General features: G+C 46.7%; 1 protein-coding gene across 2 annotated transcripts in view; it reads left to right on the top strand.

Moving 5' to 3' along the window:
* CLIP2 (CAP-Gly domain containing linker protein 2) overlaps positions 1-18,531 on the top strand; it is a 72,207-nt gene extending 53,676 nt beyond the window's left edge. The window contains exons 9-16 of one of the 2 annotated variants that reach the window (XM_082068271.1): positions 4,249-5,193; positions 7,545-7,602; positions 8,609-8,692; positions 9,117-9,273; positions 9,589-9,748; positions 10,293-10,478; positions 13,817-13,879; positions 14,410-18,531. In XM_082068271.1, the coding sequence (XP_081924397.1) occupies positions 4,249-5,193; positions 7,545-7,602; positions 8,609-8,692; positions 9,117-9,273; positions 9,589-9,748; positions 10,293-10,478; positions 13,817-13,879; positions 14,410-14,421 (1,665 nt within the window). In that variant the 3' untranslated portion in view covers positions 14,422-18,531. Of the gene's footprint in view, positions 1-4,248; positions 5,194-7,544; positions 7,603-8,608; positions 8,693-9,116; positions 9,274-9,588; positions 9,749-10,292; positions 10,479-13,816; positions 13,880-14,409 lie in introns of those variants that run through there. The other variant, XR_014185628.1, reaches the window with a different exon arrangement.
* The last annotated feature ends 7,723 nt before the right edge of the window (positions 18,532-26,254 follow it).

Here is a 26,254-nt window from a genome sequence, read left to right as displayed (position 1 = left end):
ACATGTTTTAGCAAAATGGTGAGCTGCTGTGACATAAATGCTCTTCTAAGTGCAGGTCCCAAACTGAGGATAGATCTGATTTCATTTGGGCTGGGAAGGAGTTGCTTTGCAATGGGGATGTGGCCAAGCTCCTTGCAGGCTGCAAGGGTCCTGTCCCCACTTCTATGTTCATCTGTACAAAAGAACAAATAACTTCATAGGGGAAGATTTGTGGAGCAGCTTGTTTTCTGCAATACAGAAAATTGGGATGTTCCCCTGTGGGTCCAACACCAGTGACAGCACAGATGCTGCCAGAGGGCTGTGGTCACTTCTTACATTCTGTCCTGTCTAATTGCAATGCTCAGACTGAATGATTTGACCAAAGAAATTAATGTATCTGAAGAATGGAGATATTGGTCCAGTTTTTGGACTGTCTGATAAAGGAGAAGGAACTCCAGATTTAGCCTTGAAATGTAGTTGCAAATTCAACCCCTTTTTGATGCAGGTAGGCAATTCTGATGCTATAGTGCTTTGGAAGGTGAAAAGCAAGTGCAGGAAAACAAAACCTTTTAAGAAAGGCTTTTTTATGGTGGGAGACTATTAGAGGAGATATTAACCTCTTCAAGGCACTACCTCGTGCTCATCTCCTGGAACCTCCTTCACACCCCAAACACCAGTGAGAAGTCAGTTTGTAATTGGTGAATAGTAATTTAAGGCTAATAGCAAGAAATAAGTCTAAAATTGAGATCTAAACTTCCTCGGACTGCAGGAGAACTTTGGATTTGAGGCTCTGAGTCATACTGGCCAGGCAAAACTGTTGGCATGAAGTAGGAAATAACACAGCACTTGATGAGACTCTTAAGTGAAGCTCTATTTAAGGACTGTAAAACAGTTGATTTTTCTTCCCTGATTATTTTTCTCCTCTATTTCCATGCATTTTTACAGACTTGGAAAATAACATGATTGGTAGATACTGAGCAAGCTTGGCTGCGAATTTGAGTGTCAACCTCAGGAGTCTTGAGAGAGTCTCTTTGGGAGATTCAGAGATTAGTTTTGTAATGGATCAGCATTGCCAGGCAGCCAGTATCTGTCATTTTAGAAGTTTGTGTTGCTGAAGTTCCACTTGGGAATTGAGGAAAATTTGTTAGTATCAATGGAATAATTATCCTTGTAAATAAAACAAAGCCTAGAGCTCCATCTTCAGATGTGGACTTTGAGCTTTGCAGGGAGTGGGAGAAGCCACTCAGTACAAAATTATTTTTTTTTATTTTTCTTATTAGGATTCATTCAGCCAACTTTTGCACTTCAGTGATATTATTTGGGGGGGGTCTTAATGTTGAGGTTTTTGAGACCACATCTTTTTTTTCCAATTCAGGGACCACATAGACCACATAAAATATGGAGTAGTCAGAATACACCTGGCAGTTGAGAGCTTGATCATCTATGGATATATGTATAGCGATACCTTTCAAGCCATAAGAGAAAACATGAATTTTTACAAACTTCAGTTTCCATTATTTGCACACAACTGACCAAATCTTGCAGAAAATCCCTAAAAGTGGTTCTAGCAGGAAGAGGGGGAAGCAAATAATTATATGGAAAATGAAGGGGAAAAAATGGGGGTTAAAAAAAAGGTTCTGATTGGATTTGTTTGGTGTTTTAGTAGGTCTAGTTTAATTCAAATGAAAATGTTGGTTTTGTAAGCTAAAAAAAAAATGGAAAGGCCAGATTCTGCATGCATTTTCACCTCTCTTATTTATGGGAAATTTTACATGATATGACAGTGGTTGTTGTAGAGTGCTGAGGTTTGCCACCAAGTACAGCCACATGGTACTTCTGATTTAAAAGTGATGGGCACAAAAGCAATGCCCGGAATCAACGCTCCTGGATTTGATAGACAGCAGAAAACTTCTTGTACTGGGTTTGTCTGTTTAAAAAAAAACAACTAAAAGGGCAGAAACAAAACAAAAAAATAGTTCCATTTTGTGTGCAAGGTTGTTAGTGTGCAAAAATCACTGAAATTCATAGCAGCCCTGTTCAAACCTAAAGCACTGATTTATATAAGTTTGGTATCTGAATTTCTTTGATTTGCTTTCAGTGTAGTGTATTTTGGGGTTTAGCAACATGCTGTGTGCAGTATGACCCGCTTTTTCCCCCCACCTAGCGCAGGGTTCAAGCTGTCTCCGGAGCAAAAAGAGGATGGCAGCTTCCAACTCTTTTCAGTCTGTCTTGTGATTCTTCTTGAGGAGAGATGTGGAGAATCATTGCAAGGTCTTTGCATTCTCTTATGTGGTGCAAGGGTCTTGTACGGGCGGTCTGCAGCAGTGGGAGCTTTGCTTTTTCAGAAAGTGCTTCAGTATCGTCTTGATGCAGGAAAACCCTGAAGCAGCTTTTTAATGCAGAGGGATGTTTTCCCATCACAGATTCCATTTTCTCGTGAACAGCCACTACGAGTACCATGTAAAATCCCGTAGTGACCGTTTTCTGTTTAGTTGGATTTTTTTCCCTGCTTGTTTGGATCTATTCTCCCCTCGTTGTGAACTGCCTTTCCTTGTCTTGTACACTGAAGATGATGTTGCAGCCTTCTCTTCCCCTCTCTTTCTCTCTCTCCCTCCCTCCCTCCCTTCCCCTTTTCCCATCTCCGCTGTTCTTTTTTCCCTCTGTGACCAGACTCAGACGCAGTTGGAGCATGCCCGAATACGGGAGCTCGAGCAGAGCCTGCTGTTTGAGAAGGCACAGGCTGAAAAACTCCTCAGAGAATTAGAGGACACCAGGGTAATGGACCCCACTTGCCCTGCCTGCAGAACAGCGCGCTTGCCCCTGCATTGGTGCTCATGATGCCTTGCTTTGGGTTTCTTTTTTTTCAGTTTATGGGGTTGAGTGGTTTTGGCTTGAATTTAGGCTTCCCTGATTTATTTTTTTATTTTTATTTTTATTTGCTCTATCTCCTGGAAATGATAGTACAATATAATTTCTAGCTTTGCTTCTTGTGTGAGGACTTGTTTCTCAGATTGAGTTTGCTTCTCTGCCCCATGCCACCATTTGACACATGAGCTCTTCACAATTCATCTTTCAATTAACATGTCCAAATAATACACCCTGCACAATCCATTCTGCCTCAAGGCTCCCCCAGGCTATAATACAAAATAACATTGCAATCAGCATTCCCTTTGTCCTTCCTCCAGCTGTGGGAGCTGCCAGCTCAAATGGAAGATACTGGTGAGTGCAGGTGGAGCAGGACAGGCTGCCCAGATGTGGAAAGGGCTTTTTCCTGCTGGTGTGGCATGGGAAGCAGTGGACTTGCCCACAGTGAGTTGGCTCCTCACCAGTGGATTTGTTAGAGCTGTAGAAAACACAAACATGAAGTTCTCCAAAAAGGCTAAATGTTTGGAATGCCTGTGCGTCTACCTAAAATAAAAAATACTTCCTGGGCTAATGGGTAGTGGGGAAAATGGCAATTGAAATGAAATTGAATTGATCGCTTTTGTTCTGCCTTGGTTTCCTTGTTTCTTCTGCCTTTTTCTGGTATTTCATCTAGTCAAATCTCTTTTCCATCCATAGCTGCAGCACCCTGAACTCCCTGTGACGAGCAGGTAGTTCAGCCCCGTCAGGTTCATTCAGATCGTTAGACATCCATAGCCCTTCTGCTCAATGTTAACCATGGCCAGATTTATTGTCTTGCATCCTCGAGCCTTCTACATTATTTTTACATTGCTAATAAACTCTAACAAGTAGTCACGTGTAAAAATCCCTTTTCCTTTTTACACCAGGGTAAATAAACTACAACACAGAAGTAGGCTGAGGATTGCTGAGCAATAAAGGAAACATGATATGCTTAATGCTGTTTCGGTGCTTGTGATATTCCTGCATGTGCAGTCACACCTCCTCTGTGCATCATCTGGCAAGATGCCTGGTCTGGAACTATAATGCCCTGTTTCAGGACATTATTTTTCATAAACCGCTGTTGCTCTCTAGTGATTTTTCAAGGGTTGTTTGAAAGACATGTGTTTCTCTGTGGAAAACAAGAGGCTTGTATTAGAAAAAACAAATTGCAATTGGCACAAAGATGCAACTGTTGGAGTTATCAGTGATAGTTACCCTGGTGCAAAACTGTGCTCGGGCAGGAGGGTGCTGGGTATTCTTTTCCTGTTTATTTGGACATTTGACTAATGTATTTTTGGACTCACTTCCACTGGAGCACACTTACTAAAAGGAGGGATGCAGTGATGAGAGGCAGGGACTGACTTTCTCTTCTCTGTCCTGTTGCAGTTAACCACGGTAGCAGAGAAGTCGAGGATTCTTCAGCTGGAGGAGGAGCTGAGCCTGACGCGCAGCGAGGTGGATGAGCTTCGGCAGTGCCTCAGGAGCTCCCACCAAGCAGAGATCCCGGAGCACAACCTCGGTTTGCAGTCAGAGGCTCTTCGGCTACGAGATCAACTCCTGTCTGCCAACAAGGAGCACCAGAAGGAGAGCAGCCAGCTAAAGGAGAAGTATGAGAAGACGTTAAAGAAGTACCAGCAGGAGATGGAGAAGCTGAAAGCTGCCAATGAGAAGTATTCCCAGGAAATTGTTGACCTCAAGCATAAAGTTCAGCAAGCCACTAATGAGAACATGGGGCTCATGGACAACTGGAAGTCTAAATTGGACACGTTAGCTTCTGACCACCAGAAGTCTCTGGAGGATCTCAAAGCCACATTGAACACAGGCCCTGACACCCAACACAAGGAGATTGTGGAGCTGAAGGCAGTGGTGGAGAGTATAAAGATGGAACACCAGCTTGAGTTGGAGAACCTGAAAGCAAAGCATGACATTGAGATGGCTGTTCATATAAAGGAGAAAGAGAGCCTCAAACTGAAGTTGCAGGAGGCTCTGGATGAAGTGGAAAAAAGCAACAGCAACTGGAAAATGCAACTGGAAACCAAAAGCAATCAGCACCTTCTTGAGCTCCAGGATATGAAGGACAAGTGTCGAGATGCTGAGCTGAGGGTGCATGAACTGGAGAAACTTCATGGTGAATATACAGACCAGACACAAGCAATAGCTTTCTTGAAAGACCAGATTTCTTTGGCTGAGAAGAAGATGTTGGACTATGAAACATTGCAGAAAACAGAAGCTCAGAGTAAACAAGAGATCCACAGATTGCAGGAAAAAGTGCTTGTCTTAGAGAACAAGCTGCAGTCCATGGAGGCCCTCCATCCGTCTCAGCACGCAAATGTAGGAGTTGTGGGTCACTCTGCTTGTTTGTTGTCACTCTTAGTAACCCTTTGTAGGAGTAGAGCTCAGCTGTTGCCTTGTGCAATTTTATGAGGCTTCTGTGCCTCAGAGTATCTGGATGTTTTTATAATATCTTCCATGCGTAGTGCTTTGTCTGCACTGCATCTCCATGCTGAGGGTGTGTTCTCATTCTTGAAAGCCACTACTGTGGCACAATTAGAATAAGAGTCAAGAGAAGCCGGTGGACCACATCTGGGCTTGAAGGCACATGGGTACTGTGGCGGCAGATTAGGGCTGTCGTGGTTTGCAGGGATGGGCTCTCACCCCAAGCAAACAGCGTTCTGAGCTGAAAAAGCATCATATCTACAATATGGCTGTTGTCCCCCAAGGAGCTGCAGCAGCCTTAGTGCATTATTGAGCAAGGCCCTTCATGGGGAGGTAGGGGATGAGGTGGAATAAGAGACATCACCCATGCTGAAATAGAGCATGTAGCTTGCTTAGCATGTAGAACGTGGTTTGAGAGCCCCAGGTAGGGGGTTGAGCTGGTGTGACTGGGTGGGAGGTGTGTGCCAGCAATGCCTTGCAGCATATATGGGAGACACGGGGATGTCTTGACTTTAAGGATTGCAGTGGAAGAGCTGCTAGTGAGGGTCAGGATGGCACCAGGCTGGGCAAATAAAATGCCCTATTGAATGCAAGTCCTGAGCCTCCCAGGCAAGGCTAGAATAAAAGCAGTAGTATCATAATATGAAGAGGTCAATTTTCTGTGGCCTTTGTGTCTTCTTACATCACCTCATTTTTTTGATGATGCCATTGTGGTGTGACACAGGGACACGTGGCTTTGCACTAGAGTGAGGGGGGAGATTGCTACTGCTGGACCCCTGTTTGTGTTTGCATGAGAAATGAGCAGAAAGCCAACTTAAAACTTATCCCTGTGGGGATGCAGAAAATGAAAATAAGCCAGGAAACGTGTATTTTAAGAATACTCATTTGAAATCTATTGCTGGCAATGTAGTCAGTTGTCTCAGACTGGGGTGCCAATGAAATGAATACAATGTCTGTGTTAAATCTGCCAACGTGAAAAGTCCCACTGAATTTGGTTGCACCTCTGGGCAGCAAAGTCAAGCCCATGAATTGCTGTTGGCCAAGTCAGAGCTTCATGCCTGCAAAAAGGCACATTGAGCTGGATAAGAGAAGCAAATGCCCCAGGAGGAATCTACAGCATCAATGGTGTTTCAAGGGCTTGCTCAACATGTTTCATCCAGTAAAGACAGTTGTGAACAATAAATACAGCCAGGGCCCTGGGACGAGTCGGTTGTTATTACAACATGTCACATATTATAGCCAATATTCAAACAGGGATGAATGTAAAAGACAAAGCTGGAGGCTTGTTCCAGAGCCCTTTAAATAAATTAGAGGGCTCTGGGGGATATTGGATTAGAACCAGGGACTCTTGAAATAATTATTTTAACTATGTGTCGATTAAAATTGGGAAAATGTGGGAAGAAATGCATGGGTGAAAGCCTTTGAGTATCACAGGGCAAATTCTATTTTTAAATGTCTTAGCCAATTTAATGTGACTGCAGTATTGACTATCCAAATATTTTAAATAAACAAATGTGTCTTGTGACCATCTTTCCTAGACCTTCAGTTGAGAACCACAACTGTGCTTCCAAAGAGCAGTTAAATAGTTTTTGTGTACCAAAAAGTACATCAGGTGGCTTATTTCCCCTTTGGATGTGCTCGTGTTAAATGTGTCCTGCAGCTACTCAAGCTCCTGGGGACTGAAACTGGGGGTTTTCAGAGGTGATGGCCACAGCAACTGCTTTTTTATTAACCTATTCATTCTCTAATAATGATTATTTTTATCACTGTTTTGTTACTATTTTTATAACTTCAAGCACAGTGAGATTTCTCGGAAGTTGAGGAACTTGTCTGATGGGTCTCAATGCTGAATACTGAAAGTATTTGCACTTGAACATGTGCCATGATTAACCACATGAGACCAATTGCCAGGAGAGCAGCTCTTCCACAAACTCAGGGTGTGTGAAAGCTGGAACCAGAGCTGGTGGGGAAAGCCCAGTGTCTTGGTGTCTTTTCCCTCCTGGGTGAATCTCACTGTTGTGCTCAGCTGGCTGTTGCATGTGGGCACTCTCAGATGGTCCCAGTTAACCCTCAGTAGTGCCCAACTCCTCAAAAACCTTTAGTTTCTCTATCAGGAAGTGTGAAGAACATCGCAACTTGGGTTCTGGATAAATTTCTGCTTTGGATGGGGCTTTGTGGTTGTTAATTTTGCTTTGAGCCTTTGGGTAAAGGGCTGATTTACATGTCTTATTTTACATTTATTACAGATGATTGACACGAATGATATTTCAGAAGAAAAGATAAAGATGAAGCAGACTATGGAAGGTATGAAATTGTACTGTTTTTTCTTGGAACACCCTATTCTAATGGCTCATGTGCCTTCCCTTCCTCTGACTTTCTGCTCTTGCAGGGATGGCCTTGTGGAAGGACTTTAGGAAGCCATTTAATCTCTCAGATTTTGCCAGATGCCGTTTGTTGTCTGGCTTTTTTTTTTTTTCTTGTTTCTCTAATCTGACTGAACATACACAGGGGTGGCTGTTTCCACTTGTGTTACATGCTCCCTGTGCGGATGGTGCAGGTTGCAGACAGATCTGGGGAAATGGGCACACTTTCATCCCATCACTGACTTTTACAGCAGGTAAAACCCAGACATGAAACATGATTTGTTCACAGGAGAGGGCTGCTAATGGTAGATATTAATGGACTGGCTTAAAATTATGTGGGTTACTTTTCTTATTAAGCTTACCTTAAATCAAATCCATCCCTTTAACAAAACGTGGAATTTATGCATTCGGAGAATTTGTATAAAGTAGCTTTGAAACTGAATTTGCATTCAGCCTCCTTCACACAGAGGGTGTAAGCTGTAAGCCCCAGTCCGAGCAACAGCAGACCTGCAAGGTTAGAGCTGGGTGGCCCAGATGGTCTCTGCTGGGAGCGATGTCCTACCACGTGGCTGGGCATGGCATCTGCTTTTGGGTGTCTGTGAAGGATTCAGGGCTGTTCCAAGACACATCAAGTGCTTCCAGATCATGTCTTGCCTTCCGCATTCCCAGGAGACTCGTATTTCTTCATCCTTCCCTTAGGGCTGGGGCTTTTGTGTTTTTTGTTTTGTTTTGTTTTGTTTTTTTTAGCGTAAAACATGTTCAGTGTAGATCACAAAGGTGATGAGATGCAGTGAGAAACACCCATTATCTGTCTTCTGCTGCTTCTCTACCAACGGAGGGTACCATCACCATGTCCATCGCACCCCCACCCATGCCAAACACTCAATACTTTCCCAATTTGCACTAAGAATTTTCTAAGCTTCTAATTTTTGTCTTTTCTCCCACAGACCTCCAAGACAAGCTGAGTAAAAGAGACAAAGAGGTATCATCGCTGGTGTCCCAGACTGAAAATCTAAGGGCCCAAGTAAGTGGTAAGTTTCCCTAATCCAGTGCTGGTGGGAATTAGGGGTTTCCCTGCTTGTCCTCTGCACTGGTGTTGGACGAGAGCCCAGGTGCTGAAATGGGCAGGTATAAAACATGACACCGCCTGTCTGTTAGTGGATATTGTTGGTAAAAATTTGTTCAGGAATTCCAGTCTCTTTTCAAGACGTGAACACAAACCCTGCAGAAGATATTTGTATCCTGTGAGAAGGGGTTTTTGAGCTCACTGAATGTTAAAAACCAAACGAAGCAGAAATAAGTGGAGCTGGGTGTGTTGTTTCTGAGATCTACCCTTAAATAGCACCAAATCTAGAGCTAACCAGGCCTGTGGGAATTGGGAAAAGGCAAAAAAGCAGGAATGTAAGTAAAGGACTAAGTGACCTTTCTTCTCCCTGTATCTTCTGCTTCTCGCAGCTTTGGAAAATAAATGCAAAACGGCAGAAAAGAAGGCCGATTTGGCCTCAAAAGAAAAGAAGAGGCTGGAAGGTGAACTGGAAGCCTTGACCAAGAAAACACATGATGCCTCAGGGCAACTGGTCCTGATCAGCCAGGAGCTACTCAAGAAGGAAAGGTCAGTGTGCAGGTCTAAAGGATGGAGCTGCAGCCGGGAAGCTCTGTGTGTGTGTGTGTGTGTTCAGGTTGCTGTATTAATAATTTACCACCAAAAGTAACCCAGAGGTGGAACTGTTGAAGTCCAGCCCCAACTTTCATGTTCTTTAGAGATGCTTGTGCAGGAATTTGATTAAAATTAGGGGCTGTGAATTTTCAAATAATTATCTCAATGTTCACCAGGAGCTGCAAGACAGCTCGGTGCCCATGTACATGGAGAATGAAGCAGTGTGTGGTGTATGAAAATGTGTTCACCTTCTTGTTCTGCTGCTTTCAGGAGCCTGAACGAGCTGAGAGCATTGTTACTGGAGGCGAACCGGCACTCGCCTGGGCCGGAGCGGGACCTCAGCCGGGAGGTGCACAAAGCCGAGTGGCGGCTGAAGGAACAGAAGCTCAAAGATGACATCAAGGGACTGCGAGAGAAACTGGTTGTGCTGGTGAGGCCATCAAAACCCCTCCTGGCTGTGGCCTGGGGGCTGGAGGGCTCTGTGTGGCTCATTGGGGGGTCCCAGCCCTTTACTCTTACTCTTAGTCTCCATGTTTTCTTTTGTGCTACTGAGCATCTGCTGAGAACTTCCTAGGCTGTGCTTGTGAGCTGTGGCCTGGCTTAGCAGCAAAAATGTCTGTATGTCCTTCCCCAGTGTTGTCCTGTTCCCACAGAGCTAAAATTTGTGGGAGAAATTGAAGGTGGGTCAGCTACAGCACGTTGCTTTATGTGTTCTCTGATGCAGGAATAAGCAGTGTCCTCTAATTCCTGTGTACTTCAGTGTCCTCCAGTGGTTGAAATGTGAATAATTTATTTGAGGTCTGCTGGGAACAAACTGGAGCTGCTGCTGGTTGCCTTCAGTGTTGTGCTCTGACCCCATCTACTGTTGAAATCAAAACACGGTTATATGCGTTACTCTGGATTTCTACATTGCTTAGTTTCTGTAGTTATTTGTCTTAATCTAACGTGTTCCTATTTTCCCTTTGCTGTCTAAGGACAAAGAAAAATCGGTAACAGATCAGCGGCGATACTCCCTGATTGACCCCTCATCAGAGTCCGAAGTGATCCGGCTGCAGCACCGGCTGGTCAGCACGGAGGATGTGCTGCGCAACGCGCTGGAGCAGGGCCACCAGATGGAGAAGCTGATGGAAGCGATGAGGCTCTCCTCTGAGAAATCACAGGTAGAGCATCTGCAATCACTTCCCAGGTCGCTCAGCACTCAGCGGTCATCTGTCTTGAGAAATCTCCTGCAATCTTGCCCTGCGCTGTGGGGGTGATGCAGTCAGCTGGGTCACTCTCCGCTGGAAACAGCCTGGCAAGACTTTATTCTGTTAGATGTGGCTTGAAACTTAAGAAAAGCCTTGCAAATTAGTAATTATGGATCATTTTGTGCTCTGCAAGAATGGCTGTTAAATGTGATATTTTAGGGAAGACTGCAGTGTGAGTAACTGTACTTTATGTGTATGATGACATGTGGCTGCATATAATATGAAAATTGAGGGTTTCTGCCAACCAGAGAGAATTATTTCCTTGCAGTCCATAAGCACCAACTTTAGAGGTGACTGGGAAATTGTTTTGAATTTCACTAACCAGTTTCTGGAAGCATCTCTGTATCTGATCTGAGTTTGCCAATGGACCATGAATGTTCCCATCCCAGCTGCTATCTTCCCAGCTTCCTCTGGTGTCCTCTTGTTTCTTCTGACAAAAGCAAAACTGCTTCTTTTGTTTGTCTTGCATCCATCTTTGTGAAATAGAAGGCTGCAAAAAGCCAAATTCTTCACGTTTGGCTTTTTCTGTCTCATACCTGCAGTGTCTAAGCCCTAAGTGATTCTTCCTGCCAAGTGACCTGCTCCTTGCACTAAGTGTTGTGCTTCGTGTCCTTTTTTTTCCTCTTCTAGCTGTATTTTCTGTTGTATCTGCAACTAGGTCATGGCTTTCAGAGCCCAGATGCACTGCTGCTCCTCTCATACTTGCTCATTTAAATTCTTAGCTGAAAATTCTTTCTCTTGCATTATTGAGCTACAATTCACATTCAATGAGATACCTTAGGATAGTATTATACAGGACAAGCCACTAGACATGGAGAATGGGCAGAGAGTTTGTTTTCCCTGATGCAGGTGCAGGTATGTTGTGCTAGGTAATCCAGGGGGTATCAAGTCTTCTCCTCCTCCCATGGCACTGGCTTCTGCACAGTTTGCAGATACACCAAATGGCTGTTTGCATTGCAGTAGCACTGAAAGCTCCGCTGGCTCAGCTGAGCATCTGTGCATTGCAGACAGTCTCTTCATATCCTGCCATGCCGCGGCAGCAGCCGTCTGCCAGCACCAGACAGGACAGCTGGAGTCGTGATGACAAGTTTGTGGCAGTCCAAGACGTGCTATAATCCTGTCAGTACCTCCAGAGTGACTTTAGCTGCTGCTGTAATTGCTACGTGTCAAATGAAAATGCATCGTGACACCCCCATCTGTTGAAAGCTGTGGGAGGGGCAGGGAAGGTTATTTCTGTTTGCTTTAATGCTGAGTCCCTTGAGAAAAGGAGATCTTCCCTTTTGCATTCCTGGCTCCAGAGGTGTGGTGCAGGTGGTAATTATTTCTTCCCCAGCTGTAGAAAATAACTGATCTTTATATATAGTGAGTTGGAAGGGAGCTTATGAGGTCAGCTAATTATCCCCGGTATAACTTTGATACTTCCATGCTTAAGAAATCCTAGAGATACAGCCTTCAACTACAAACCATGGTGCTAAGAGACAGACGGAGGATTATTGCAGGAAGCTGGGCTTCAAACTTCTGTTGGTGTCAGATTTTTGAAGTGCCTAGTTACGAGGAAGTCTGGATCAAAACTCCCTCGTTTCAGCCCAGTATCTGTTCATCCTTCCCTTTATGAAGGGGAGTTGTTAACCAGAGGCTTTCGAGTTGAGCCTGAGGATGTTGTTGGCCTAAAGAGGTTCTGGTGCAACAGTCAGGGAATGGATGGTTCCTCCCCAAAAGCCACATTTCCACTGTAACCCATTCTGTGCTACTTTCTGACCTCCTTGACAGCAGCAGCTGTTGCCCAGGGACCTGCCTTGGCATCACTCTCTCTTTGTCTGCAAAGACTTCACTTTGCAGCACGCTCAAGGAGGAAATCTCTAATTACCACAATTACCACCACTCTCCCTTTGCAGGCTTAAGTCAGCCATTGCTCTGCGGTCCTCAACGTGCGTGGTTGGCCTTGCTGTTAGACAAGGAGGTGCAGGAGCTGGTGGAGCATAATGGCACTGTGTCTTCATCTCTTTGTCGAGTAATTGCTGCCTTGCTGTTTCCATGCCTGCAGCTGCAAAGTATTTGTCCTGTAATAGAGGAAGAAGATCTTTGCCTTCCCCATGTCTTGGGAGACCCTGATCTCGCAGCTTTGCAGGAAATGACAAGGATGTAGCACTTGAGCCTTTTCTCAGAGAATTTGCAGTGATTGCTCTGGGAGCTTTTTTATTTAATTTGAAGTGAATTACACCACTTTGTGTTCATTATCGTGACTGTGTACTGAGACAGAATTTCACACCTAACTCCTGGTGTCTGATAGCTGCTCAGCACTCAGATGGGGTGTGCTGCAGCCAGGGCAGGTTACGCTGCCCTGTGCAAGGCTGTGGGTACAGCCCCCGAGGCTGAGTCACTAGAGCAGTGCTACTGTTGCCATCCATCCAGGTGGGGTTTGCTGCCTGGCAAACAGGCTCTCAAAGCAGAGCTCAGGTTGAATCTCTGCCTGTTTTTCCTGCCCATGCTAAACCTCTGTCCCGTAGGGTTTATTATGCACCTTCACGGTTATGGTAAGAATGGAATCTGAGTGGCTGGCACTCTCTAATGATGGGTTTTAAACCCTGAAGTCGTGTCTCCCCATAATGTCTGGTTTTGTTGACATCAGCAGTTTGCCAGCAACTGTGAATCTGATTACCAGGACCCAGGCAACTGATGTCTGGCTTGCTGTCACTTGAGGCTGCAGCTTTCTGCTCTTGCTTGTGCTGGTTGTACTGTCATTTTGAAGCTGAAGGGCTCTATATTATCCCTGCTAAGGAAACATTATAAATGTTTTAAAGTTCTTGTGCTTTCCAAAGATAGAACAGCCTGTCCTGGCTGCCAGACTTGTCCCCAGAGATGGGGAATGGCAAATGTCCTTTTCACTGCTGGGATGTTCTCTGTGCCATGTTCTTCAGCTAACACTGCCCTTGGCTGAGGGTTTGTGTATTGGGATTTACGAGTCAGAAGTGAAGAACGGGTAACTGTGTATGTGAGGATTCGGGGGATGTTTTGTAGTTGGGAAGGATGCGATCCAGCAAGTGGGGACTGGGCCAGGGTGCAGAGGGCAGGAAGCTTCTTGTCATAAGTGGGGTGGAATTTTTGCATTCTCTTTTCCTTGTGAGGAGTGGGCACTGCATGCCGGGCTGCTAAGGAAGGAGATGGCAGTTTTACCAGATGTCAGTGCTTGTAGGCAAAAGCACTAGGTTCTGTGTCTCTCTTCAGTAAGGACTGTCCCTTCTCTGTTGCAGTCTGTTGGAAACTCTGGGTCTGCTAACGGGATTCACCAACAGGATAAATCCCACAAGCAAGAGGTAAGTTAAAAGCAGAATGTTGTTTAGAACAGTTGTTGCTTTATGTGGTTTCTTGCCTGTGCTGGGGCAGCTCTTGGATGGAGGCAGTTTGGCCAGCAAAGCCTGACTGTGTTGTTCCCACAGTGAAAGCAAGGGGCTGTGCACAACTCTGGTTCCCAAAGCATGGTGGGAATGTCATCTTACCAGTAAAAACATCTGAAGCCATGAAGAAGATGCTGGTGAGATGTGCACTTGCTCTGGAAGGGAGCAGTTGAGAGGGAGTTTCCCTCAGTCTCCTGGGTCCATGCCTGTGTGACTCTGCTCCTGGCAGCACCAGGAGGAACCTGCTTGGTCTCGGGTCCCTGCAGTCCCCTTTACATTGGTGGCATTCAGGGGACATGCTGTCCCGGTGTCCCCTGGTGTTCATGATGTAGGACAAGACCTGTAGCCTCAGGCTCATGTCCTTGCCAATCTGTGCCTCAGTTTCTTCTTCTGTAAAAAGACCTCTGTGCTTGGCCTCAGTTTGCCTAACAAGATCTCTTTTCTTCCAGGAGAAGCTCTGATAGAGAAGAGGTGAAGAGGATCATTTCACGCCAGTATCAGCTCCTGTGCACAGTCAGAAAAACGATACCCCATCTGGCTTCAGCACCTGCAAAAGACTAGACACAGTATTTTCACTTTAAAGCAGGACAATGTTTATAATATACTAACTGATGTAATCAGGACAATCCTGGAGTCCAGTTTTCCAAGACAGCCATTGTTCCAGGAGGGAGCAGAAAGATCTCTCTGGGTTTGGTTTTCTTCCCTGTATTGGTTTTGACCGTGGAATTTGTACTGCTCCAGCTGCCCTTGTCCCACCAGCCAACGTGGTCTGGATGACAGCTGCCCCGAACAGTGCCCGATGTGTCACTGAGTCCCCATAGTCCCACAGGAGCTGCAAAGGGATTTGCTTATGGTGTTGAACTCCAAAGCACGTGCCCAGAGGCTTCACACTTCCCACATGGTCTGTCCCTTCCCTTCCACCCACCCTGGTGTCTTGGAGACCTGCACAAGCATGTGAAACCGGCTGGGCTGACTGTTCGCGCTGGCAAGCGTAGGCTGAGTAAGACGAGGTGTGGGGACGTGTGTCCCTCCTCGCCTTGTGGAAGACATCGCTGTTTTAGAGCATGGAGGCTGCACTTAGTACTTGTATCATAGCATGTCGTGGGAGATAATCTGGTTTCAGGGGGATATTTATTTTGTTTCTCACCCACTGCTGTTTGGGGAAGGAGCTGTGGTGGCTCTGAGTTTGAGGACAGGCACAGCTCGCTCAGGTTGTCCTTTTTTCCTGCAGAGAGGTCACTGAGCAGGGCTGGTGCTGCCCTGGGCCACAGCCAGGCTGCCCAGCCTGCTCCCCCCAACTTGTGTGAGTTTTATTTTGTCTTTTTTTGAGCACAGGACTCCACAGACAGATGAATCTCAGCATTGCTGGCCTGAGGGTTCCACGCTGGTTGCATCGTTGTGGGACAGATGCCTTGAGGAGATGGTTCCCTCCTTGCCTGTTCAATTTAACAGCTAGTTGGGGATTGCTTGCCCATTCTGCAAGGCTGACATCAGCCCCTCCACCACTACCAGGAACAGAGGAGGCTACGGTGCTGCTGTGAGTACTCATGCAGTGGTGGCTGTCTGTATTTGATGGGTACAGAAACCTGTGTGTGACCTGAGCATTTGGGGCAGAAAGAGTCCAAGACTGGAGCCCACACAGCTCTTGTGTCTGTACACAGCAGTGCAGGCCCGGGCAAGGGTCTTGTTCCTTCTGAAGGCTTTACTCTTTGCACCACAGCTCCCCAGGGACATTAGGGTGGAGGAAGGGGACAACATGTTCTTAAAAGTGTGAGAAAGTCCAGCTCAAATTCACTGTGCAGCACTACAGGCAAGAATCACAGCAGTATTTTTTACCAGACTTCCCCTAGTTAGTGCCCAGCTCCTCCAGGCTTCAGAAGCTCTTGTGTAATCATGGGGCATCTGTGGAAGACAACAAAACAGAAGAGACCACTGATAGAAGATCTGAGCCCAGACCACAGGCAGATGAACCTCACAGCGTGTCAGTTGCTTTGCTTTTTGCCCTCATTTCCTATGAAGTTGTCCTGCTTTTTCTTACTGGGTTGCCAGGTTCTTATTTCCTTGAAAAATGCCAGAAGCAGCCTGGGAAAGGCTCAGGCTCCGTGACTGCAGTTCTGCCCTGAGGAGGATGTTGCTGAATCTGGACTATGATACCATCCTGGGACCCTGCTCACTGGACCCAGGATTGGTAGTCTCTCCATTCAAAAGGAGGATTAGACAAAAAGTGACTTAAGGAGATTAAAGCAGGTCAGAAAATGCAGCTTAAGTCTGGCTGGCAGCAGGGGCAGGCAGAGCTTGGGATCTAACTGGCTAGAAAATAATTTAAGTGGGGGCCCATCCTGCCTTGCAGACGTCTTTAATCAGCTCTTACTAATCACCAGGAAGATTGCCACATCTCTACCTAGCACTGAGACTTTCCCAAAGGATCACAGGGGTGGTCTCCAAAATCCTTCTGGTTAGTGTATTCAAGTGATTTAGGAAAATCCCAAAGGGCGTGTACAGTCTGTGACAGTGAATACTACCTCACTGGAAGCTGCTGTTTTGAAGAATTTAGGTCTGGTGTTTCCCAAAGGGCTCCTGTGGGCTGGCTGGTCTCTCAAGTCCCTGCTGCAGCTCTTGTTGGTGTAAGTGGACCTGTCTCTGAGCCCAGGGCTTCCTGGGCACCTGCAGATGAGAGCGCCTGTTCTGGTTTGCAACTTATTTTCCCTAATAGGTTTACTAGTGACTTGTGACCAGCTGCCTTCATCTACAGAGGAAAGGTTACCTGAATTTTACACCTCCCTTGATGAACCTTTGGCTCTGCATGAGGTGGGATCCCCCAGGAGTTGTTACAGTGACCACATCTTTGGCTCCGTTAAACAGATCTGGAGTCATCAGGGTGGCACTGGTTCAGGCTGGAGTGGGATTCTGCCCCATCTCCTCCCAGGGACTGTCCCCAATGAGCAGCTCAGACCTGTGGCTCTTCCCAGTCAGCTCAGGTAACAATGCCAAACAGCAGGTGGGTCAGAGCAGGTGTGAAGTCAGTGCTGATGGTCTTCTCTGGCTGTAAATCACTGTGCTTGTCCCTAAGGATGAGCCAGGAGCTGATGGCACTTCTTGGCTTTCTGCAGAGGCCGTTTGATCTTTGCGTTGCAGTGGGGTGAAGCCAGGTCCCCTGTGTCCCCATCACCCTTGGGGTGCAAGTCCATGGGAGCTGCTCCACAGACAGGACTGACTACGGTGTTGACAGAACGTGTTATCACACATGTCATCTGGGTTTCAGCTCAACCCCGTCTAAAGTGGCCAGGAGGGAGTTTGGGCACCAGTCATGTCTTCTGTCTCCAAAATTGGCACTGGCTGCCCTTCAGAGGTTGTAGGAGACCAAATTAGGGACAAACTTGGAAAGAATAAGAAGAGATTCCCCAGCCCCTCTATTTATTTGTAAGTTTAAGTGCTATTTTTGCCTTTGTGGTGGTGTATAAAGTATTTCACAATATTTGGTCTTACTGGCTTGGTTCTTTGGGGGGGATTTGCAATGGTGTTGGAGCAGTGGTGCCCCCATCTCCTGCTGTCGGTCAGGGACTGGTTCCTGTTTGTGCCTTCACTCCCCTTTGCCTTCAGCCTTGCTCTTGTCTTGATTCTCGAGAGTGGGTATGGGGGGCTGTGTGTTCTCCCCAGCCCCTCTCCTGGCTCCTGTGTGCTGTGCTGGTTTTGCACCCAGAGCTGGGGCCGGAGCTTGCGGGGTGGGGAGCAGGAGGTGACCTCGATGTGCTCAGCATCCTGCTGCGGCCCCCAGCACCTGGATGTGGGACCATCCCGCAGCGCCAGCTGCCTCACCCCACCCTTAGCAATGCTTTTCTGCTGCAGGCTGAGTCGTTACCTGGCAAAAAAGGGTCTTTGAAATGGAGACAATTGTGTGTTTAGTGGTTTCTTCTCTAACCCTCTAGACCAAAGGGAAAAGAACCTGTCTTGGTGATTTCAGCTTTATCTCCTACAGCAGCCAGAGCGCTGGAGCAAGGGGCAGCACCACGCTGGGTACTGAGCTGCCCAAGGCTTCACAGCTCCTGCCTCCCCCCAGCCACCAGCGATTCCTCTGGCTTCCACCAGAGATGCATGAGGGTTTCATTTAAAACAAAACAATGCGAATGACACTGTAAAAGTCTTAACAAAAATTCCAGTACTCTGTTGTTCAGCAGCTTTAGCAGCTCAACACTATCTCGTAGGGAATTATTAATACACTAAGATCCTATAGGCCTCATGTAAGTTACCAGAATAAAAGCGATACTAGATGTATAAATGGATGATAACCTTTTAACCGTACAGTATGTATTACAATTTTGTAGCTTAGTCAATTTTTGGCTATCAGATTTTGTTAGTATGATATAAAAAAAAAAAAAGACAAAAAAAAGTTTGACTGCTAATGTCTATTTTGTTATTTGATTCATTTTATTTCTTCCTCTGTACAAAAGCTGTACAAATCTGTCTGTGTAACTACTATAGATAATGTATTCATGTACCATCCACCCCTGTCCTGGCTTGCTGGTGTGGTGAGCTCGTTACTAAACAATAAAATCTGTGGCTGAAGTCGGGCACCCTGGGGTGCTGGGGGTGTGTTACGGGTGTTCTGCAGTGCACCAGCCCTGCTGAGATGGAAATGGCTGGGGGCGTGGGGGTGGATTTGGCAAGTCCCTGGTCCCTTGAGCCCAGACCTAGAGCCACCAGCATGGGGGAGAGCCGGTTTGCAAACAGTTGAGATGCTGCAGACCTGCAGGGATGAAGGTGAGGACAAGCAGACCAAACATCAGCTCCTTCCTGGGGTGACTCCCACCCTGCTGCTGTCACATATCTCCCGAGCTGTGGAGTGATGGTGCCATTTATTAATTTATTACTTTTCCTCTCCCACGAGTCCTCCCCTGGTGCACCCACCTCCCCTGGCCTCGAGACTGGCACGCACCCCTTTGAGCGGTGCCACCTTGATTTTGCAGAGCAAAGACGGTGGTTTTACCATCCTCATCCCTCCCAGCTCACCGCAGAGCAGGGGGAGCAGGGATCACTCTGGATGGGTCCTGGCGGAGCATCCTGTCCTTCGACTGCCCCAAACACAAGGGACAACATCCAGAGGTGGTGGCAGAAAAAGAAAGGCGTTTACTGACTCTTTAAATGACGAGTAAATAAATAATTGTGCAAGCCCAGTCTATTCTACCTGCTCCTTCTCCTACTCCATTTTTCCATCTCTGCAGGTGACACACAAACTTACAGCTGGTGCATTTCCGCCCCGCCCTGGCTCTACTTGCTGGATTCCTCAAGAAGTTCCTCAAGATGCCGTTATCAAAGTAACTCCCGACCTAAGCTTTTTTTTTGCGCAAACACCTTGCAAGTCTAAAATCAGAAGCGGGGGCTTCTGGGAATTGTGGAGACCAAGAGACACGAACACCTGAGGGGCACCAGCTACTCCCCCTCCCCAGTGGGCACAGGAGCTCCCGGCGGTCAGGATCTACTCGCGGGTTAAATAAAAAACCAAACAACAAAACAAAACACCAGTAACAAAAAATAATTAAAGAATTTTTAAAAAGTTCCCCGAGAAGGTCAATGTTCAGGGCCGCAGCCGCCGCTCTCCCAGGCTGGGCTGTTGTCTCCCCTCAGATCCCGCAGGCGGAGGCGCGGCCGCCATCTTGGCTGGGGTTTCTTTGTCCTGCACTGCCCTCTGCAGCTCGACTGCCGGCCGTGCCTGCGCGAATGGAAAGGCTCAAGCTGAGGAAAAAGGAACAAAACTAGAACCACAACAGCAGGTGATGAGTTCAGACGGGTCTTTCCGGCGTGGAAGGAGTGGGCAGAGCAGAGCGATGTCATTCCCCGGGACTCCAACGCCTCTCAGGCCGCGCTGCCTCAGCACCAGCGCAGGGGCTCTCCCGTGGATCTGACTGGAATCTTTCATTTTCTTATTAAAGGTTGCCAACTTCAGGTGGCATGAACTCATGCTAAAGACGATCAACCTGTGTCTGCAATTATGTCACCAGCTGGTTGGATTTCTGCACTGTGCCGGTGCATTGTGGTGTGGCCAGAACAGATGCCTGGGGAGCAGTGAGCTGGGCTGGGAACCACAGGCACAGACACACCTGCCCACCCCGGGTTTTGCTAAACAGATGCTTCAAAGAAATCGATTAGTATATTGCTGTAGGATTCAGTCATGTATTTACTGCTGTAAAGACCCAGATGCTCTGTAAACCGCAATAACACAGTTAAGTGTAAAATGAGTTCCCTTACAACCATAATGACTATCATAGCATGACTCCACTGACAACAAAGCACCACAACGATAACGCCGCAAGGTGGGTGAGGGAGCCCAGCGTGGGGCAGCACAGCCGGCCATGGGTTGAGCTGCTCCTGCCCCCCCACCCATCACGCGGGTACAAGGCACCATCTCCTCAACCCTGCTGCTGCTGACCCACCTTGCTGTTTGGCCTCATGGAAACCCCCTGTGTGACTTCAGGTGAGCAGAGCTGGGCACCTGGATTTCAGCCTTGAGGAGGTAGGTCCACCCTGTTCACAGCAGAATCACAGAATCTCACAGAATCACACAGAATGTCAGGGATTGGAAGGGACCTCAAAAGATCATCCAGTCCAATCCCCCTGCCGGAGCAGGAACACCCAGATGAGGTTACACAGGAAGGTGTCCAGGCAGGTTTTTTTTAATGTCTCCAGAGAAGGAGACGCCACAACCTCCCTGGGCAGCCTGTTCCAGGCTCTGGCACCCTCACTGGGAAGAAGTTTCTTCTCAAATTTAAGTGGAACCTCCTGTGTTCCAGTTCGAACCCACTACCCCTTGTCCTATCAGTGGTTGTCACCAAGAAGTGCCTGGCTCCATCCTTGTGACACTCACCCTTTATATATAATCTGTAAACATTAATGAGGTCACCCCTCAGTCTCCTCTTCTCCAAGCTCCAGAGCCCCAGCTCCCTCAGCCTGCTAATTCCTGTCCCAGCATCCTTTTGCTCCCCCGCGAGATAAACCTTTCCCATGTATCACTGTTTGGACTGCTGTCTTGTAAAACCAGCCGTTATCAAAGAACGGGGGACTGAATTTTTCTATTGCATCCCATATCATCACCCAAAACTGGAAGGAGGGAAGAGAACATCGCTTGAGCCCCAGACTCTTTTACCATCCATCCCAAGGCCTTGAAATCTTTCTTCATTCCCATCAGACTGCAGGATGCAGCTTCCTCCCCATCTGTCTGGAAGATCAGCAGTGGGTAGCAGTCTGTTGGGTGCACCAGGTTGGGGAGCGTCCTGGTGATGTCCCTGATCTGGGCTCCAGGTAGACTGCACACTTCCCTACGATGAGGGTCAGCTCTGCAGATTGAGCTCTCTGTCCCTCTCAGAAGGGAATTGCCTACTACAATTACCCTTCTTTCTCATCTGAGGCGGTCTTGAGGCATGGGGTCACCTGCCTCTTTCTATGTGACCTCGTAGGTGGGCCTTGCACCACATCCTTACCTTTCTTCTTCAAGATCCAGGGCCTCAAACCCATTACGGAGGGGCACCTGAGGAAGCAAAGCAGGTAGGGAGGGGGGGTTGCTCACGGCGCTGAACTGGAACCTGCTTCCAACCCTCATCACATCATCTTTTCTGTCCCCTACCTCTGCCCGACAGCGACAGGGCAGGGCAGGGGCTGTCTCAGGTCTTCTCCCTCTGCCCAACAGGGCAAGGGGTTCATCACCTTTTGAGGGGGTATCCCCCTGGAGCCTCTCTGAGTGGCACGCCAGGGAGTTACTCCACCAGTCACTCTCCTTTTCACACTCCCTGATGGTCCTCAGTGTCTCAACCTCCTCCTTAAGCTTTGCAACCATGTAGAGCAGATCCTGCACCTGCTCACAGCTCACACAGGTGGGATGCTGCCATCGTCATCTGGCAGCAGCAGGCTCTGGCTCTCCCTGCAGCCAGAAACCTGAACAGCCACGGTTCGGGGCAGACAGTCTGTCTGAGTTGCTACAGTCTTCTTCAGACAAGCTCTCTTTCTGGTCAAGACCATGGTCAGCAACAGTATGAGACAGTGGCAATAGGTGAGAGGGTCTAACTAGCAAAAGTGACAACCTGTGCACCCTAGTGCACGAGTTACCACACCTGCTGCTGCAGCACAGCGTGGGTGCTACTCACCCGTGTCACAAGCCGACTGCCCCTTCCAGCGCCTGGTGGGCAGCATCCCAGAGGCTTTTTCAAGACGAGGGGCGGGGGTGTGATCGCCCTCGCCGCGGTAACGCCCACTCACGTCAGCTGCTCTCGCAAGGGCAGAGTGCAGTTGTCCCCAGTCAGAGCAGCAGGGCTGCGGCTCACACCACAGAGGCCATGGGAGCAGGGTGCGTGCAGGGCTGCCACCCTTTCCAAGGGCACTGTGTCCTTGGCCAGGCTGTGCCCTTGGGGACAAATCAGTTTGCAGGGGCTTAATGTGGCTTAGAAAATTTGGCATTATTTTCTTCCTCATCATGAAGCAATTCTTCTGGTTAGTCCTTGGCTAGTCCTTTCGAAAGCCTGGAAATGGAAAAAAAATGGACTAATGTCCTCACTAAAGGCTGAGGCTTTGAGGAGTTGACATACACTAAATCATATCATACATACTATTTGCTATAGAGAAGCATCTTTTATTCCCTTAACATAAGCAATGTGCTTTGTTGCTGGACTGTAGCACCATTCAATTTAATGGTAACTCACCAAAATATGATTGCCTTTATCTAGCTGAATGCTCTGGGTACAGACCACTTCTAGTCACTCTTTTAAATGTGATAAAGCAAGGTCACTCCTTAGTCAACCTGATCACTGCCTGCCACAGCACCGTTGAGATTTCTGTCATTTATGCAGGGGAACAGAACAGCTCCTCACAGATCAGATGCTCATAAAAATAATTTACAACTACATTCACCTTGCACGAAACAGCAGAGCCATCCTGTCAGCCTACACATATTTCAGCCTCTCTTTAACTACCCTCTTGTGGTATCTCTGAAGAACAACAGCCTTTTCTAACAGGCTAAAATAAATCCAGCTGCACTTGGCCATTCTAGTATGAATGGAGACAAAACTTCACTTTTGTAGGGCAAGTAGCTGGTGGTTGTTTTAGAGGTTTGGCTTTTTTCTGTGTGTGTGTGGGGGGGGGTTGTTGTTGTTGCTCCAAATACACTGAGGCTCTTCAGAAACCACCACTGATTCAACTGGAACTAGTTAGGAGCTTTGAAGATGCAAAGCAGAAGATGCATTTCATCCACATACAGTAATGTATATTCAATAGGTAAAGTCTCTAATCAATTGATTAAGTTCTCACTTAATTATTTTCTTGTCTTGAAACAAAGATGATTGTGTTGGGGGTGGATGGCTAAGTTCCTAGGGCTAAATATAAGTTTTTCAGTAGAGAAACATATAATAAATCCAACTAAGAAAAATGCTACACTCTGTTTCAATACTCAGCAATGGTGACGATTAAACAAGTCGCACTATGTGGTAAAATACAGCATATCTGCCCTCAATAACTAGAATGACCACAGGCCTTATCAACTTGTGTCAATACTTGAGGTACTCGAACTAAGCAAATCCATTCTTTCATGGAGATAATGCTAGCAAATATAGGACCCCAGGAAGTTGTTAGGGTTGAAAATGCTTTCTGAAGACAAAACTGCAACACAGAAATTCCTCATCTCTTCCTACCACTGATTCTGCAATTTACCCCATTCAGGTTTTTATCATTCTCATGGTGATTAAGGCAATGATATAGTTCCCCTGGGTGACTTCTGGGATGACTCAGGCAGGAGGTGGCTGTATTACACTGGTGACTCTGAGTTTTGTGTTCCCAGCTGTACTTTTCCCACTTATAAAATGGGGATAACAGTCTAGCGAAGTCTGTATTACCAGACTAGCAGAGAAAACATCAAATGCAATGACTGCAATCTACAGGAAAGGCCTCAGCAGAAAACAGCAAAAAGTACACACGGGATTGTAGGGTGCCATCATCAGTTCATATTCCGCTCTTTGTGTGTACATTTTGATGTGCATGAATGTGTGTGTTTATGTAGACAAACAGTGCACAAATGAGGAGGGGGATAATCCTCATGACCCAGAAACATCTTTGTGCTAAGATGATTTTAGTTGAAGATGCCTGCACAAAAAGAAGGCCCCCATCCCCCCTCCCCCAAACACACAGCTGGCAGAAAGGGACCATGCTGTAAGCTGCCAGCTCCACCAGAAGCACTTGGAGGTGTTGCCATGTGGGACCTTCCAGCTTGCCCATGGCCAGAAGCAGTCCAAGCCCCTCCAGCTGGAGACAGGGCACAGGGAGAACAGTCTGTCCTCACCTGCAGCCTTGTTTCTTGTTGGCTAGCAAAAATATGGAGTATTTTACAGCGGTTACCAGGTTAATTCACTAAGGCCTTCACTTTTCAGTCTGGTATCTAGTACTACCAAAGGTTTTTGTATGCTAGCAGCACTGAGAAATGCTCCCTTGCCCCAGTCAGGGCACCAAGCACAGTGCAATCACATAGTAAGGGACACACTGCTTCACATAAAGAATAGCTATGATTGTACAGCACAAAGGAAAGAAGATCTGACAAGACTGTACAAATCAACAAGGAGGTAGTTCCACCACTTATTTGCATGTACTTCTCTGAACCAGCTAAATTAAAAGCTGGTCTCCACCTGGAGTTAAGGAAGAGTCACCTTCCAAAGGCAATTCAGACCACGTAAGTTGGAATCGTGCTCTGAATCACCTTCTGAAGCCATGGATGAATATACCTCTTGCCCCCAAAGACTGCAGCTAGAGTCCAAAGAAGCAAGTTGGTTTAGCCAGATGATACTTAACTGAGTCACCATGGGACAGTCTGTATAATCTGTACATAACCTGTATAATCTGAGTCTTTGGTCATTGTTGGAACTACAGCTTGCCCTTGCCAGAAACAAAAGCAGTAAGCCATGTACCCAGGCTGTGAACGGAGTATAACCAATGGTCTGTTACCTTGTTCCCGTGTCCCAGGTGGCTTTCAGCAGCGGTCACCTGCATGTGCAAAGCTGTAGTTAAGAGTTCAAATTATCAAGAACCAAGATAAATATTTACTTAACAAGGCACAGCCACAGCAAATGAAAATACTTTCAGTAAAAGCCTCCCCAATCTCCATTTGCCTGTCTTCCAGCGTGGCAAGGACTACAAATTTTCATGAGCTCCTATACACGGAATGGTAAAAAAGAAACAAAAATACACAGTGCCTACAGCTCTTGGAAAAAAAAATTGTCTGCAGTGTTTCTTGCTGCCTGTTATAGATTTAGCTAAGCCATGAAAGAGAGCACGACTGGCTAAATGGCAAGAGAGTATCAGTAAGGTAGGAATAGCAGTAAACCAGGTTAGAGGCAAGTATTTAGTAAGGAAAGACAAACATAATTTAGAAGGTTAAAAAAGAACGGATGAAGAGCAGGCAAAAATAAAAATTGTATCAGGGAACAAATGTTTTGACTGCTTTCAAAGAATCACTCCCTATACACTGCTTTAGTTGGCACCTCAACAGGTGATAGGAAGCTGCTAAGTAGCAAACTAATTAGCGTGGGAAGGTGGGATCTTTAGAGCATAAAGCAAAGGTCCTGTGTGTTTTAAACAGGTTTTCTAGGATCCAAATCCCTCACATCCTATGGAATACTACCCTTCTGATTCACTTCATTCCTACAGCTGGCATTTGGCATGGTCTTTAAACAAACTTCATTTCTGAAATACTAGTGATTCAAAACCAGAAGATTTAAGACCAATGTCTTGAATGGAAAACCCACTAAAAAGATTGTCTATACCTGCAAGCTAATGTCGTTATATCAAACTTCTGAAAAGCCATGAATGCATCTGAAACAGTTTAGAAGCATTAAAAATCTTGTTTCATCTCTTACTGTACCTTTCAGGCATATTCCTCTGAACATCCCCACTCTCAGGAGACCTGACACTCAGTTCTACAAAGGTGTATAGCCACTTCAATTATATTGACTTCACATGAGTCAAATGCCTCAAAGCTCCCTGGGATTTTGGGAGTGAGGGTTCATTGGCTTAAATGGGAATTAAGGACCATCAGCAGGAGCATGCTCAGCACCGGGGAGGATGAGGATCAGAGTCTGTGCAATGATACCACGTTTCTTCCCCCCGAAAACACTGACAAAGCTGTGAGGACTCCTGTGACAGTGCTTGGAGAGGAGCCTGGAAGATGATGCTCCCGTTAGATCCTCTCTCACAGGGCCCCTCATGCTCTGTCTGGCTTGCTCCAATACTTTTCATCCTTCTACAGCATCTGTAACTGGTTTCCTTCAGAAA

Source organism: Streptopelia decaocto, assembly GCF_964273445.1.
Source record: "Streptopelia decaocto genome assembly, chromosome: 18".
Lineage (NCBI taxonomy): Eukaryota > Metazoa > Chordata > Aves > Columbiformes > Columbidae > Streptopelia > Streptopelia decaocto.
Note: the sequence above shows the minus strand (reverse complement) of the source record. Positions and strands in the feature narration are given on the sequence as shown.